Genomic DNA, 17,613 nt, shown 5'->3' with positions numbered 1-17,613 from the left:
TCCGGAACTTCCCCGAACCCGACCCGGGTTGTTGTCACCGTTGGATTCGGATCATCCCCAAACATCTACAAAACATCACCGTTTTCTTTGTTGGACTCTCCACAGCCTTTTTCTCGACCGTTCAATTTTGATCGGAGGGTCCGTTTTGCCTTAAGCTAGTCCACCTAGCTATTTAAATAGCCTAACCATAGTTTTTAGGAGGCTTGTCCCATCCATCCTTTCTCTGCCGCCGCCACTCCCTCCATCCTCCTCTTCCTCGGGATCTCCCCCGCTCCAGATCAGCAGCCACCACCTTCCCCTCCTCGAAGTTGCGACCGATCCAACCAAGAGCAGCGCCCGAGCCCCTCCTGCGCCCGAGCCCTCCGGCCTCGAGCTCCACCACGCCTCCTGTTGTGCCGAGCACACGCGGGACTCCTCGCTCCCGTCGTCAGCCATGAGCCCCGTTTCCGAGCTCGTACAACCCCAGGCAGGCCCCATCGCGCCCTGCCATCTCCCTCGCCCTCTCTCCTGCCCTCCTTCCCTTTCTTCCCCATCTCTCTCCCGTGTTTCACCCTCTCTCTCCCTCTGTCTCGTTGAAACAGAGAACTCCCGCAGGTTCCCGTCGCCAACGGCCGCCATGGATGCCTCCCGAGCTCCAGTTCGCCACGCGGCCGCCAGGAACTGGTGTCCCGCGGCCGGATCCGTCAAGCTCCGCCCCTCGCCAGGCCTCGCTCGCTCGCCGCCGTCGCGCCAAGTCCGCCTTCATCCTCTACTCTCCTGCGCCTCGTCCCCGACGCCGGCGAGTCCAGCCGCCGAGATCAAGCTGCCTCGCCGGGTCCGAGGTGGATCCATCCGCCCTCGCCGTTTCCGCCGGTCTCTGCCGCCGTTGCCTCTGCTCCCCTGCGTCCTCTGCATCGCACCGCCTCCTGTCTTCCCTGCTTCAGATTGAACGCCAAGCTGCAGCCGCACCGCTCCATCCTCTGCGTCGACCGTGGTCGAACGAGCCGACTAGTGCTGCCCTCTCGTTGACTTGGTCCAGCGCCAGCGTGGCCGGCCTCCAAGTCCCAGGCGCCATGCCAGCGCCAGGCGCAGCCTGCGCCCCCGCGGCCTGCTGCCTCACCGACTGGGCCAAAGCCCATGGTGAGCCTCCTCAGAGCCCCTCTGCCCTCTGCACTGTTGGGCCAGTTCCAGATTCAGCCCGTGGATGTTTTTTTCCTGGACGAATTTGCTAAATATCCTGTGCATGCATATTTACTGTAAATGCCATCATATTAAAGTGTTAATAAGTAATTGTCCATGCATCCAAATTAAACATGTCATATATGTAAAATGCTCAGAATTTTATCTAGTTTCATAATATGCCACTCTCATCCATGTTTAAATTGTTTAAAATGTTGTTTGGTTAAATTTGCTCGAATAATATGTTAAAATGATTTATTTCATAACTAAATAACCATAGCTCGGATTACAATAAACTTTATATGTAAATGGGGTAGAAAAATGCATAGATTAACATGGTGTACTTAATTTTGCTGTTTAACAACATTAAAATTGCGTTTATGGCAGAACAGTACCAAATCTAAATTATGGACATGAGGATTTTCCGGAAATTGTTGTTTGTTGTTCCGGCCTCATTTAAATTGCCTAAAATAGGTAGTTTCCTTATGCTTCACCTCTTGCCATGGTTAACAACATTTAACATTGTTGGGTACATAACCGAGAGAACTAAACAATTGATGTGGTGTTTCATCAATATGCAACTCGTTGCATATTGAGCTCCACTTAACTTGTAGTTTCGTTTGTGCACTTTGCCATGCCATGCCTCATTAAACCGGACATGCATCATATTTGTTTTTGCATCATGCCATGTGTATGTGGTGGTTGTTTACTATGTTGTTTGTTTCTTTCCGGATTGCTTCTCTCGTTAGCTTCGGCTTCATTCCGGAGTTGTGAGGATTCGTTCGACTACATCCGTTTGTCTTCTTCATGGACCCGTTCTTCTTCCTAGCGGGATTTCAGGCAAGATGACCATACCCTCGAAATCACTTCTATCTATGCTTGCTAGTTGTCCGTTCTATTGCCATGCCGCGCTACCTACCACTTGCTATATCATGCCTCCCTTATTGCCATGTCAGCCTCTAACCTTTTCACCCTTCCTAGCAAACCGTTGCTTGGCTATGTTACCGCTTTTGCTCAGCCCCTTCTTATAGCGTTGCTAGTTGCAGGTGAAGATTAAGTTTGTTCCTTGTTGGACCATGGATTTTATGAACTCTGTTGGGATATCACAATATCTCTTATTTAACTAATGCATCTATATACTTGGTAAAGGGTGGAAGGCTCGGCCTTATGCCTGGTGTTTTGTTCCACTCTTGCCGCCCCTAGTTTCCGTCATACCGGTGTTATGTTCCTTGATTTTGCGTTCCTTACGCGGTTGGGTGATTTATGGGACCCCCTTGACAGTTCGCTTTGAATAAAACTCCTCCAGCAAGGCCCAACCTTGGTTTTACCATTTGCCTACCTAAGCCTTTTTCCCTTGGGTTCTGCAGACTCAAGGGTCATCTTTATTTTAAACCCCCGGGCCAGTGTTCCTCTGAGTGCTGGTCCGAACTAGAGCCACTTGCAGCGCCACCTCGGGGAAACTCGAGGTCTGGTTTTAGTTGTACGTAGTGTTCATCCGGTGTGCCCTGAGAACGAGATATGTGCAGCTCCTATCAGGATTTGTCGGCACATTCGGGCGGCTTTGCTGGTCTTGTTTTACCATTGTCGAAATGTCTTGTAAATCGGGATTCCGAGACTGATCGGGTCTTCCCGGGAGAAGGTTTATCCTTCGTTGACCGTGAGAGCTTATAATGGGCTAAGTTGGGACACCCCTGCAGGGTATTATCTTTCGGAGGCCGTGCCCGCGGTTATGTGGCAGATGGGAATTTGTTAATATCCGGTTGTAGAGAACTTGACACTTGACCCTAATTAAAACGCATCAACCGCGTGTGTAGCCGTGATGGTCTCTTCTCGGCGGAGTCCGGGAAGTGAACAGGGTTCTTGTGTTATGTTTGACGTAAGTAGGAGTTCAGGATCACTTCTTGATCATTGCTAGTTCACGACTGTTCCATTGCTTCTCTTCTCGCTCTCATTTGCGTATGTTAGCCACCATATATGCTAGTGCTTGCTGCAGCTCCACCTCATTACACCATTCTTTCCTATAAGATTAAATAGTCTTGATCTCGCGGGTGTGAGATTGCTGAGTCCTCGTGACTCACAGATACTTCCAAAACAGTTGCAGGTACCGATGATACCAGTGCAGGTGACGCAACTGAGCTCAAGTGGGAGCTTGATGAAGATCTTGTCCGTTGTGTTGTTTCTTTTCTTGTTGATCAGTAGTGGAGCCCAGTTGGGACGATCAGGGATCTAGCAGTTGGGTTGTCTTCTTTTCGTTTGGTTCCGTAGTCGGACCTATGTGTGTATCTCTGAATGATGTATGTTTTATTTATGTATTGTGTGAAGTGGCGATTGTAAGCCAACTCTTTATCCCTTTCTTGTTCATTACATGGGATTGTGTGAAGATGACCCTTCTTGCGACAAAACCACAATGCGGTTATGCCTCTAAGTCGTGCCTCGACACGTGGGAGATATAGCCGCATCGTGGGCGTTAGAGGCCCGGTGTGTTGATGTAGACCAGGCCGCGAGAGACGGACGGTAAAGACGACCGCAACATTTGAGGCGGCACAGATAGATGAACCGGTCGTGGCGTTGTAAGCCGGTGCGGACGGGCAAGCTGTCCTCCTTGTTGTAAGCCGGCGTGGTCGCAAGAGACGGCCACGGCGTTGTAAGCCGGTGCGGGAGTCCGTTGAGTAACGACAACCACCTATGCCAAACGATGTTGGCGTGCCTCCATCTCCGCGGTATAATATCACTTTTTGTCATAAATAATTGCCCTGCATAAACAATATTGCAGACCAAGGCAAAGATAAACTTGTTCTTTGACAAAAACAACAGGTGCTAATAAAACAAACTTGGATGGATATCACCTGATTTGTTTGGACCACGGATGATCCGTTTATCGCGAAAGAGGTGGCTTAGGCAGACCAGTGACTCAATATAGTCCTGGCGGCTCAGGCAGATCGGCGACTTAGTATAACCCCGGCGGCTCAAAGCGGCAAGGGCGGCTCAACGCGGCTTCGGCGGGTTGATGTAGATTAAGCTCCACGGGCGGCGACTTGCGCACACCTGTTCCATCAGTAAGCGGGCGCAGACGCCGGTGCATGATGGTGCTGACGTACACTTCATAGGCACAACATGGCACCACCTTTGCTGCACATAAAAATATACAGACCAAAGTAATTGTTCTTTGATGAAAACAATATGTTTAATAAAATAGACTGAGATTGGTATCACCTGGAATTTTTTTGTTCGGATCCAAGATAATAGATGCTCAGTTGATCTGATGATGCGCGTTCCCTTCAGCCCTTATTAGCCTGGGGACTTGATTCCTTTTGTTTGCTTTCCTCTCGTGAAGAAACAGTACTAATAGTACCTCTCCATAGTAAGAAGACTTGCTCATATTTCTTCAGTCTCAGTGCTTAAAAGCATTCGCAGCTAACCCAGCTTCGTGTACCTAAAGGATTTTTTCAGGTGGTTGCAGGGGTGGTTCAGAGTGGCAGCTGAGGCAGTTGGGCACAGCACGGCTAGAACTCCGGTGGCGTCGGCGGCTCAAGGGTGAAGAGGCCCGAGGTGCGAGGCGGCGGGTTACGCGGAGGAGGTGACCCGAGGCCCTCGCGGCTTGGAGGCGTCAGCGGGTCGCAGCAGTAACAGTAGGGGTGAGGCCGACTTGGGAAGGTCGACCATGGAGGCTGCCGCTCGAGCGGCGGTTGGGCTGTGGAGCAGGCCGCAGCAACGGAAGGCCAAGCCGTGACTTAAAACGGCAGGCGCGAGACCATAGTGTTGGAAATATGCCCTAGAGGCAATAATAAATGGTTATTATTATATTTCTTTGTTCATGGTAATCGTCTATTGTTCGTGCTATAATTGTATTGTCCGGAAATCATAATACATGTGCGAATACATAGACCACAACGTGTCCCTAGTAAGCCTCTAGTTGACTAGCTCGTTGATCAACAGATAGTCATGGTTTCCTGACTATGGACATCGGATGTCATTGATAACGGGATCACATCATTAGGAGAATGATGTGATGGACAAGACCCAATCTTAAGCATAGCATAAAAGATCGTGTAGTTTCGTTTGCTAGAGCTTTTCCAATGTCAAGTATCTTTTCCTTAGACCATGAGATCGTGCAACTCCCGAATACCGAAGGAGTGCTTTGGGTGTGCCAAACGTCACAACGTAACTGGGTGACTATAAAGGTGCACTACGGGTATCTCCGAAAGTGTCTGTTGGGTTGGCACGGATCGAGACTGGGATTTGTCACTCCGTGTGACGGAGAGGTATCTCTGGGCCCACTCGGTAATGCATCATCATAATGAGCTCTATGTGACTAAGGCGTTAGTCACGGGATCATGCATTGCGGTACGAGTAAAGAGACTTGCCGGTAACGAGATTGAACAAGGTATTGGGATACCGACGATCGAATCTCGGGCAAGTAACATACCGATTGACAAAGGGAATTGCATACGGGATTGATTGAATCCTCGACACCGTGGTTCATCTGATGAGATCATCGTGGAACATGTGGGAGCCAACATGGGTATCCAGATCCCGCTGTTGGTTATTGACCGGAGAGGCATCTCGGTCATGTCTGCATGTCTCCCGAACCCGTAGGGTCTACACACTTAAGGTTCGGTGACGCTAGGGTTGTAGAGATATGTGTATGCGGAAACCCAAAAGTTGTTCGGAGTCTCGGATGAGATCCCGGACGTCACGAGAGGTTCCGGAATGGTCCGGAGGTGAAGAATTATATATAGGAAGTCAAGTTTCGGCCACCGGGAAAGTTTCGGGGGTTACCGGTATTGTACCGGGACCACCGGAAGGGTCCCGGGGGTCCACCGGGTGGGGCCACCTATCCCGGAGGGCCCCGTGGGCTGAAGTGGGAAGGGAACCAGCCCCTAGTGGGCTGGGCACCCCCCATGGGCCTTTCCCCATGCGCCTAGGGTTGCAAACCCTAGGGTGGGGGGGCTTCCCACTTGCCTTGGGGGGCAAGGCACCCCCTTGGCCGCCGCCCCCCCACCCTAGATGGGTTTGGCCGGCGCCCCCCCTCCCAAGGGGGCCTATATAAAGGGGGGAGGGAGGGCAGCAAAAAACTACAGCCTTGGGCGCCTCCCTCCTCCCCTGCAACACCTCTCTCTCTCTCGTAGAAGCTCGGCGAAGCCCTGCCGGCATCCCGCTACATCCACCACCACGCCGTCGTGCTGCTGGATCTCCATCAACCTCTCCTTCCCCCTTGCTGGATCAAGAAGGAGGAGACGTCGCTGCACCGTACGTGTGTTGAACGCGGAGGTGCCGTCCGTTCGGCACTCGGTCATCGGTGATTTGGATCACGGCGAGTACGACTCCGTCATCCACGTTCATTGGAACGCTCCGCTCGCGATCTACAAGGGTATGTAGATGCACTCCTTTCCCCTCGTTGCTAGTATACTCCATAGATGCATCTTGGTGAGCGTAGGAAAATTTTAAAATTATGCTACGATTCCCAACAGTGGCATCATGAGCCAGGCCTATGCGTAGTTACTATGCACGAGTAGAACACAAAGCAGTTGTGGGCGTTGAGTTTGCCAATTCTTCTTGCCGCTACTAGTCGTTTCTTGTTTCGGCGGCATTGTAGGATGAAGTGGCCCGGACCGACCTTACACGTACGCTTACGTGAGACAGGTTCCACCGATTGACATGCAGTAGTTGCATAAGGTGGCTAGCGGGTGTCTGTCTCTCCTACTTTAGTCGGAACGGATTCAATGAAAAGGGTCCTTATGAAGGGTAAATAGAAATTGGCAAATCACGTTGTGGTCATACGTAGGTAAGAAACGTTCTTGCTAGAAACCTACAAACCACGTAAAAACTTGCAACAACAATTAGAGGACGTCTAACTTGTTTTTGCAGCAAGTGCTATGTGATGTGATATGGCCAGAAGATGTGATGAATGATATATGTGATGTATGAGATTGATCATATTCTTGTAATAGGAATCACGACTTGCATGTCGATGAGTATGACAACCGGCAGGAGCCATAGGAGTTGTCTTTATTATTTTGTATGACCTGCGTGTCATTGAATAACGCCATGTAATTTACTTTACTTTGTTGCTAAACGCGTTAGCCATAGAAGTAGAAGTAATCGTTGGCGTGACGACTTCATGAAGACACAATGATGGAGATCATGGTGTCATGCCAGTGACGAAGATGATCATGGTGCCCCGAAGATGGAGATAAAAGGAGCATGATGATATTGGCCATATCATGTCACTATTTGATTGCATGTGATGTTTATCATGTTTTTGCATCTTATTTGCTTAGAACGACGGTAGTAAGTAAGATGATCCCTTATAATAATTTCAAGAAAGTGTTCACCCTAACTGTGCACCGTTGCGAAGGTTCGTTGTTTCGAAGCACCACGTGATGATCGGGTGTGATAGATTCTAACGTTCGAATACAACGGGTGTTGACGAGCCTAGCATGTACAGACATGGCCTCGAAACACACGCAATACACTTAGGTTGACTTGACGAGCCTAGCATGTACAGACATGGCCTCGGAACACGGAGGACCGAAAGGTCGAGCATGAGTCGTATAGAAGATACGATCAACATGGAGATGTTCACCGATCTTGACTAGTCCGTCTCACGTGATGATCGGACACGGCCTAGTTAAACTCGGATCATGTTTCACTTAGATGACTAGAGGGATGTCTATCTGAGTGGGAGTTCATTATATAATTTGATTAGATGAACTTAATTATCATGAACTTAGTCTGAAATCTTTACACTATGTATTGTAGATCAAATGGCCAACGTTGTCCTCAATTTCAACGCGTTCCTAGAGAAAACCAAGCTGAAAGATGATGGCAACAACTATACAGACTGGGTCCGGAACCTGAGGATCATCCTCATAGTAGCCAAGAAAGATTATGTCCTAGAAGCACCGCTAGGTGAAGCACCAATCCCACAAAACCAAGACGTTATGAACGCTTGGCAGCAGCGTACTGATGATTACTCCCTCGTTCAGTGCGGCATGCTTTACAGCCTAGAACCGGGTCTCCAAAAGCATTTTGAGAAACATGGAGCATATGAGATGTTCGAGGAGCTGAAATTGGTTTTCCAATCTCATGCCCGGGTCGAGAGATATGATGTCTCCGACAAGTTCTTCAGCTGTAAAATGGAGGAGAATAGTTCTGTTAGTGAGCACATACTCAGAATGTCTGGGTTGCACAACCGCTTGACTCAGCTGGGAGTTAATCTCCCGGATGACGCGGTCATTGACAGAATCCTTCAGTCGCTTCCACCAAGCTTCAAGAGCTTTGTGATGAACTACAATATGCAGGGGATGGAAAAGACCATTCCTGAGGTATATTCGATGCTGAAATCAGCGGAGGTGGAAATTAGAAAAGAACATCAAGTGTTGATGGTGAATAAAACCACTAAGTTCAAGAAGGGCAAGGGTAAGAAGAACTTCAAGAAGGACGGCAAGGGAGTTGCCGCGCCCGGTAAACCAGTTACTGGGAAGAAGTCAAAGAATGGACCCAAGCCCGAGACTGAGTGCTTTTATTGCAAGGGAAGTGGTCACTGGAAGCGGAACTGCCCCAAATACTTAGCGGACAAGAAGAAGGCCGGCAACACCAAAGGTATATGTGATATACATGTAATTGATGTGTACCTTACCAGTACTCGTAGTAGCTCCTGGGTATTTGATACCGATGCGGTTGCTCATATTTGTAACTCAAAACAGGAACTACGGAATAAACGGAGACTGGCGAAGGACGAGGTGACGATGTGCGTCGGGAATGGTTCCAAGGTCGATGTGATCGCCGTCGGCACGCTACCTCTGCATCTACCCACGGGATTAGTTTTAAACCTCAATAACTGTTATTTAGTGCCAGCTTTGAGCATGAACATTGTATCTGGATCTTGTTTAATTCGAGATGGCTACTCATTTAAATCCGAGAATAATGGTTGTTCTATTTATTTGAGAGATATGTTTTATGGTCATGCCCCGCTGGTCAATGGTTTATTTTTGATGAATCTCGAACGTGATGTTACACATGTTCATAGTGTGAATACCAAAAGATGTAAAGTTGATAACGATAGTCCCACATACTTGTGGCACTGCCGCCTTGGTCACATTGGTGTCAAGCGCATGAAGAAGCTCCATGCAGATGGAATTTTGGAGTCTCTTGATTACGAATCATTTGACACGTGCGAACCATCCCTCATGGGTAAGATGACCAAGACTCCGTTCTCCGGAACAATGGAGCGAGCAACCAACTTATTGGAAATCATACATACCGATGTGTGTGGTCCAATGAGTGTTGAGGCTCGCGGAGGATATCGTTATGTTCTCACTCTCACTGATGATTTAAGTAGATATGGGTATGTCTACCTAATGAAACACAAGTCTGAAACCTTTGAAAAGTTCAAGGAATTTCAGAGTGAGGTTGAGAATCAACGTGACAGGAGAATAAAATTCTTACGATCAGATCGTGGTGGAGAATATTTAAGTCACGAATTTGGTGCACACTTAAGGAAATGTGGAATAGTTTCACAACTCACGCCGCCTGGAACACCTCAGAGAAACGGTGTGTCCGAACGTCGTAATCGCACTCTATTGGATATGGTGCGATCTATGATGTCTCTTACCGATTTACCGCTCTCATTTTGGGGTTATGCTTTGGAGACTGCCGCATTCACTTTAAATAGGGCTCCGTCGAAATCCGTTGAGACGACACCGTATGAATTATGGTTTGGGAAGAAACCTAAGCTGTCGTTTCTAAAAGTTTGGGGATGCGATGCTTATGTCAAGAAACTTCAACCTGAAAAGCTCGAACCCAAGTCGGAAAAATGCGTCTTCATAGGATACCCTAAGGAAACCATTGGGTATACCTTCTACCTCAGATCCGAAGGCAAGATCTTCGTTGCCAAGAACGGGTCCTTTCTGGAGAAGGAGTTTCTCTCGAAAGAATTGAGTGGGAGGAAAGTGGAACTTGATGAGGTGATAGTCACCCCTTCCGAACCGGAAAGTAGCGCAGCGCGGGAAAATGTTCCTGTGGTGCCTACACCGACTGGGGAGGAAGTTAATGATGATGATCATGAAGCTTCGGATCAAGTTACTGAACTTCGTAGGTCCACAAGGACACGTTCGGCACCAGAGTGGTACGGCAACCCTGTCCTGGAAATCATGTTGTTAGACAATGGTGAACCTTCGAACTATGAAGAAGTGATGGCGGGCCCGGATTCCGACAAATGTCTAGAAGCCATGAAATCCGAGATAGGATCCATGTATGAAAATGAAGTATGGACTTTGACTGACTTGCCCGATGATCGGCGAGCCATAGAAAACAAATGGATCTTTAAGAAGAAGACGGACACAGATGGTAATGTGACCATCTACAAAGCTCGACTTGTCGCTAAGGGTTATCGACAAGTTCAAGGGGTTGACTACGATGAGACTTTCTCACCCGTAGCGAAGCTGAAGTCCGTCCGAATCATGTTAGCAATTGCCGCATACTATGATTATGAGATATGGCAGATGGACGTCAAAACGGCATTCCTTAATGGCTTCCTTAAGGAAGAGTTGTATATGATGCAGCCGGAAGGTTTTGTCGATCCTAAGAATGCTAACAAAGTATGCAAGCTCCAGCGCTCAATCTATGGGCTGGTGCAAGCATCTCGGAGTTGGAACATTCGCTTTGATGAGATGATCAAAGCGTTTGGGTTTACACAGACTTATGGAGAAGCCTGTGTTTACAAGAAAGTGAGTGGGAGCTCTGTAGCATTTCTCATACTATATGTGGATGACATACTATTGATGGGAAATGATATAGAATTCTTGGAAAGTATAAAGGCCTATTTGAATAAGTGTTTTTCAATGAAGCACTTTGGAGAAGCTGCTTATATATTAGGCATCAAGATCTATAGAGATAGATCAAGACGCCTCATTGGTATTTCACAGAGTACATACCTTGACAAGATATTGAAGAAGTTCAATATGGATCAGTCCAAGAAGGGGTTCTTGCCTGTATTGCAAGGTGTGCAATTGAGCACGGCTCAATGCCCGACCATGGCAGAAGATATAGAAAAGATGAGTGTCATCCCCTATGCCTCGGCCATAGGGTCTATTATGTATGCCATGCTGTGTACCAGACCTGATGTAAACCTTGCCGTAAGTTTGGTAGGAAGGTACCAAAGTAATCCCGGCATGGAACACTGGACAGCGGTCAAGAATATCCTGAAGTACCTGAAAAGGACTAAGGATATGTTTCTCATTTATGGAGGTGGCGAAGAGCTCGTCGTAAAGGGTTACGTCGACGCTAGCTTCGACACAGATCTGGATGACTCAAAGTCTCAAACCGGATACGTGTATATTTTGAATGGAGGAGCAGTAAGCTGGTGCAGTTGCAAGCAAAGCGTCGTGGCGGGATCTACATGTGAAGCGGAGTACATGGCAGCCTCGGAGGCAGCACAGGAAGCAGTCTGGATGAAGGAGTTCATTACCGACCTAGGGGTGATTCCCAATGCGTCGGGCCCGATGACTCTCTTCTGTGACAACACTGGAGCTATTGCCCTTGCGAAGGAGCCCAGGTTTCACAGGAAGACCAGGCATATCAAGCGTCGCTTCAACTCCATTCGTGAAAGTGTTCAAAATGGAGACATAGATATTTGTAAAGTACATACGGACCTGAATGTAGCAGATCCGTTGACTAAACCTCTCCCTAGGGCAAAACATGATCAACACCAGGACGCAATGGGTGTTCGATTCATCACAATGTAACTAGATTATTGACTCTAGTGCAAGTGGGAGACTGTTGGAAATATGCCCTAGTGGCAATAATAAATGGTTATTATTATATTTCTTTGTTCATGGTAATCGTCTATTGTTCATGCTATAATTGTATTGTCCGGAAATCGTAATACATGTGTGAATACATAGACCACAACGTGTCCCTAGTAAGCCTCTAGTTGACTAGCTCGTTGATCAATAGATAGTCATGGTTTCCTGACTATGGACATCGGATGTCATTGATAACGGGATCACATCATTAGGAGAATGATGTGATGGACAAGACCCAATCTTAAGCATAGCATAAAAGATCGTGTAGTTTCGTTTGCTAGAGCTTTTCCAATGTCAAGTATCTTTTCCTTAGACCATGAGATCGTGCAACTCCCGGATACCGTAGGAGTGCTTTGGGTGTGCCAAACGTCACAACGTAACTGGGTGACTATAAAGGTGCACTACGGGTATCTCCGAAAGTGTCTGTTGGGTTGGCACGGATCAAGACTGGGATTTGTCACTCCGTGTGACGGAGAGGTATCTCTGGGCCCACTCGGTAATGCATCATCATAATGAGCTCTATGTGACTAAGGCGTTAGTCACGGGATCATGCATTGCGGTACGAGTAAAGAGACTTGCCGGTAACGAGATTGAACAAGGTATTGGGATACCGACGATCGAATCTCGGGCAAGTAACATACCGATTGACAAAGGGAATTGCATACGGGATTGATTGAATCCTCGACACCGTGGTTCATCCGATGAGATCATCGTGGAACATGTGGGAGCCAACATGGGTATCCAGATCCCGCTGTTGGTTATTGACCGGAGAGGCATCTCGGTCATGTCTGCATGTCTCCCGAACCCGTAGGGTCTACACACTTAAGGTTCGGTGACGCTAGGGTTGTAGAGATATGTGTATGCGGAAACCCAAAAGTTGTTCGGAGTCCCGGATGAGATCCCGGACGTCACGAGAGGTTCCAGAATGGTCCGGAGGTGAAGAATTATATATAGGAAGTCAAGTTTCGGCCACCGGGAAAGTTTCGGGGGTTACCGGTATTGTACTGGGACCACCGGAAGGGTCCCGGGGGTCCACCGGGTGGGGCCACCTATCCCGGAGGGCCCCGTGGGCTGAAGTGGGAAGGGAACCAGCCCCTAGTGGGCTGGGCGCCCCCCATGGGCCTTTCCCCATGCGCCTAGGGTTGCAAACCCTAGGGTGGGGGGGCTTCCCACTTGCCTTGGGGGGCAAGGCACCCCCTTGGCCGCCGCCCCCCCACCCTAGATGGGTTTGGACGGCGCCCCCCCTCCCAAGGGGGCCTATATAAAGGGGGGGAGGGAGGGCAGCAAAAAACTACAGCCTTGGGCGCCTCCCTCCTCCCCTGCAACACCTCTCTCTCTCGTAGAAGCTCGGCGAAGCCCTGCCGGCATCCCGCTACATCCACTACCACGCCGTCGTGCTGCTGGATCTCCATCAACCTCTCCTTCCCCCTTGCTGGATCAAGAAGGAGGAGACGTCGCTGCACCGTACGTGTGTTGAACGCGGAGGTGCCGTCCGTTCGGCACTCGGTCATCGGTGATTTGGATCACGGCGAGTACGACTCCGTCATCCACGTTCATTGGAACGCTTCCGCTCGCGATCTACAAGGGTATGTAGATGCACTCCTTTCCCCTCTTGCTAGTATACTCCATAGATGCATCTTGGTGAGCGTAGGAAAATTTTAAAATTATGCTACGATTCCCAACACATAGTGGCGGAGGTGACCCAGGCGGCCCGAGGCGGACGTCTCAACGGGCGAGGCCGGTGAAGTGCGTCGGTGACCGCGGAACCGAGGCGTGCCAGCGGAAGGCCAAGCGGCTCGTAGGTAGCAGTTTACAACAGAGGCCCGGGGACGTCGGAGGCGGCTCCAGGCGTTTCAAGGCAAGGCGAAGTGCGGCGCGCGGAGCAGCAACAGGTAGCTTCACGGCGGCAGCGGTTTGGTGCAGCGGCAACAGTCACCTGACGGAAATCAGAGCCGCTCGTCCGCGGAGACTGCGAGCGCAAAGGTAGATGACTCAGAAGCGGAGTCCGGGGCCAAAACGACTCAGAACGGGGCGTGAAGGCGGCTCGCGACGGAGCGAAAACAAGGTGGCTTGGAAAACGCGACGGCGGCGACTCGGGCCGTAGCGTCAGTGAACGGCTTCAGGCGAGGGCTCTACGGCGGCTGACGGGGCAAGGCAGACCCGGCGTGCCGTTGCTTCAGACTCGGTCAACTGAACCATAACTTCTCAAGTAGCTATCCATCAATTTTCTTATTAATCTTCCCAAACGATGCCCAATCCATAATCTGATTATGACTCGATTGGGGATTTGGCTTTGTACGTGCCTGGTGATCTGCACCCATCCGACTCGCCGAACAAGACGGAGACCCCAACCATGTGATTTACGGATCAAGATTTAACCCGCCGGCAAAAACAGGCCATAGTAAAAGATAACGGTGCAGGCGACTCTTGATTGGACCGCTCGATTAGATCAGCGGCGGTTTGAACAAATCGTCGGCGGCGTACAGAACGCAAAACCCTAATTTTTTTAACCTCAATCTTGTATGTCGCCCCGACTGCTTGACACGGAGACGATGTATATCCTTCTGCGCCGGCTCTTTTTCATCCAACACATCACGTGCTTCTCGATCCCTGAAGAGATCCCTCTAAGAACTCATCACCATCATGCGCATGCCCCACGGTGGGCGCCAACTGTCGTGGAATTGTCACGGCAGATGTCCTAGTGTGAGGACTTAGTCGTGAGGCCAACGCATCTATGCGGTAGCTTGAAGGGGTTGGTTGGAATCGAGAGACGCGAGGCGGATCAACACACAAGACAAGGATTTAGACAGCTTCGGGCCCCGGGAAACATCATCCGGTAATAACCCTACATGTTGTTTGTGGCTAGGTCTCATTATGATCATGAGTGAGTCGCCGGCTTGGCCGGCTCTTTGTGTCTAGCCCTCGAGATTGTTTCTTGTTACTTGTCCCTCTTTGGGTGCCCTGCCCCTCCTTATATAAGTTGAAGGGGCGGGTTACATGACTAGTCCTAGTAGGATTAGGATTACTCTATTACAAGTGGAGTCCTAGTCTTGCTTCCTTTGTAAGGGAATATTCCTTACGCTTTCCTCTTAAGCCGGCCCACCATAACATGAGCCGGCCTTCTGGGCCTTGGGCCTAGTCTTCTATCTGACCCGCCGTCGGGGCCATCCATGAGTCATCTGGTTCATGAGCTGCCTGACCAATGAGCCGCCAGACCCATGAGTCGCTAGTCCTCTGCTGGGTCATCGGTGAAATGCCAAGTCTGGCCGGGTCATACCGCGGGGTATATCCCCGACAGGCACAGAAACATAGCATGCCTAATGCTTTCACAGTCCGAACTACAAAGGGGACACTGGGAACTTGTAGTCATATGTCTGTTCGCTAAAACACCACGGCAAGGAATAGCTCCAAGCAAAGTCCTCCAAACATGGATTTTGATTTTTGATGGCACACGCCAATTTCCAAATGGTACGCCAGACTGGACTAGTACTTGAGGCTTGTAATGAGTTTGTCGTCCTCAACTTTCGTCCATGCTGGTGCTCCCACTCTTCATGGTAAGCCAATCTTACTGAGAAAATTCCACTTCTATTGAAGTGCCATGATACAAAATCTTCCATCATTCCCAAAGCTAGAGGAATATTCATAATACGCTACACATCAATTGGCCAAAAAAGATCGTTTAGCAATTGTTCATCCCACACTCTGTTTTCCGAATCAATGAGTTCAGAAACTCTTGTGATCACTATATTTCCCTTTGGTGTAAAAACTTTGCGGGTCGGGCTGCTGGGAATCCAAGGGTCCTCCCAGATATTAATATGTGATCCATCTCCTACTCTCCAAATGTGTCCTCTTTTAAAGGACTGAATTCCACTCCAGAGACTCTGCCAGGTATATGAACTACCCTTCTTCAACGTATAGTCCAGAAGGTCACCATTGGGGAAATACTTTGCTTTCAATACTCTGGCACATAATGATTCCGGTTCACACAAAAGCCTCCAACACTGTTTTGCCAAAAGAGCCAAATTAAAGCAATGCAAGTCCCGGAAGCCCATACCACCCTTCTCCTTCGGGACGCATTCGATTTATTTAGTGGAAAAGATGCATTCGATTTCGTACGTCGTTCACACGTGAAGATTCGTACAACACCGAAGGCCACCTAGACAATCAGATAAACCCCATCATCCCCTTATCCTCGAGCCCAAACAGCAAACGCGAGCAGAGAGCGCAACACGAAGATGGCGACGATGTCCCTCGCCGCGGCCTCACCCCTCACCGCCTCCACTCCCCGGGGCCTCGCCGTGCCCGCGCCCCGCGCGCCGCCATTCCTCGTCCCCCGCGCATTTGGCGCGCCGGCGACGCGGTTCGCGGGACTGGCGGCGGCGCCGCGGCCGTCGGGGAGGGGTGACGCGGCGGTGGTGAGGATGGCGAAGAGGGAGCAGGAGCTGGAGGAGATTCGGGCCATGGAGACGGAGAATCTGGAGCAGGAGGTGGTGGACCTCAAGGGGGAGCTCTTCCTGCTGCGCCTCAAGCGCTCCGCGCGCCAGGAGTTCAAGTCCAGCGAGTTCGGCCGCATGCGCAAGAGGGTACATTACTCCTGCTCCCTTCCTCGGTTACTGCTCCGAGCATTGGTCGTGTAGCCTTTATCTCTGCGCTATATTGCTGTCTCGCTTGGGAACCAGCATCCTATTGGTGGAAATGTTGTGACCAAAAACATGAGGCTCTCTTGCCATTTGGGCTCCTGGAGGCTGGAGTTGTAGTCATATGGTCTGCTCGCTCGATATGTTCAGCTTACAGACTTTTTCACCGAATTCTGCTCTAAGCTAAAATACCCATGATTTTGAAATGATTGTCTGCTGACTTGGACCAGTTACTGATACTTCTACTTAAGATGGTAGAGCAGTCACTTGCAAAATTGCTAGTTGGATGTTTGCCTGATTGTATATTATGGAATGTTGCCGGATAGTGCTGAACTCAGTCATTTAGGGATGGTTTGTGCTTATGCTGCTGGGACAACTTCAGTCTCAGAAGCATCCCAACAGTAGTCCTTAACATTTGCAGGTTTCATGATGCAATGTTCATCTTTGACACTTGCGATATGCTAATTAATAATTATACTCATCACCTGCTTGAAGGTTGGAACCTTCATCTCAGCACGGGGTGAACCTTAGAACAAACAGTTAGCAGCGAAATAATTCATATTTTAGAACCTCAGATGACTCCTGTATTAATAGATCTATGACATTTTGAAATGAATCTATCAAGTTAATGTAGTATTCTTTCAGAGGCCTCAGTAGCAGTATGTCTCAAAATTGTTTTTGACTTACGTTTTCATCTTTACATCAGGTTGCTCGTCTGCTGACTGTGAGAAGAGAAAGGGAAATTGAACAAGGAATCAACAAAAGGAATTCTAGGAAGCTTGACAGGAAATGGAAACTGGGTATTGTGGTTGGACCACCACCATCTCTAAGGGAGAAGAAGGAGGAGGAGTAGAAAACAGCAAAAACAGGCAATTTGCACAAGTCATTTCACCCCTTATAATGGTTTGTTTTGTAATCCAGAGTACAGCTTTCAAGTCCTTGCTGTTAAAACCAGAACATATGTTACCATTTTTGCGTGTAAATCTCAGTTTTATTTGAAATTTCTGCTA

At 49.1% G+C, this 17,613-nt stretch overlaps 1 protein-coding gene across 1 annotated transcript; it reads left to right on the top strand.

The window, feature by feature from the left end:
• Positions 1-16,103: 16,103 nt before the first annotated feature.
• LOC109757409 (large ribosomal subunit protein uL29c) lies at positions 16,104-17,613 on the top strand. Its single transcript, XM_020316230.4, has 2 exons — positions 16,104-16,549; positions 17,310-17,613. The coding sequence occupies exons 1-2, from the start codon at positions 16,202-16,204 to the stop codon at positions 17,454-17,456; spliced, it is 495 nt and encodes a 164-aa protein (XP_020171819.1). The 5' UTR covers positions 16,104-16,201; the 3' UTR covers positions 17,457-17,613.

Source organism: Aegilops tauschii, chromosome 6 (genome assembly GCF_002575655.3).
Source record: "Aegilops tauschii subsp. strangulata cultivar AL8/78 chromosome 6, Aet v6.0, whole genome shotgun sequence".
Taxonomy (NCBI): domain Eukaryota; kingdom Viridiplantae; phylum Streptophyta; class Magnoliopsida; order Poales; family Poaceae; genus Aegilops; species Aegilops tauschii.
The sequence above is the reverse complement of the archived record's forward strand: the minus strand, read 5'-3'. Positions and strand labels throughout refer to the sequence as shown.

Coding starts and splice junctions, on each gene's coding strand:
- LOC109757409 (XM_020316230.4), top strand. CDS start 16,202: ATGGCGACGATGTCCCTCGCCGCGGCCTCACCCCTCACCGCCTCCACT. Junction 16,550..17,309: donor TCGGCCGCATGCGCAAGAGG/GTACATTACTCC, acceptor TCTTTACATCAG/GTTGCTCGTCTGCTGACTGT.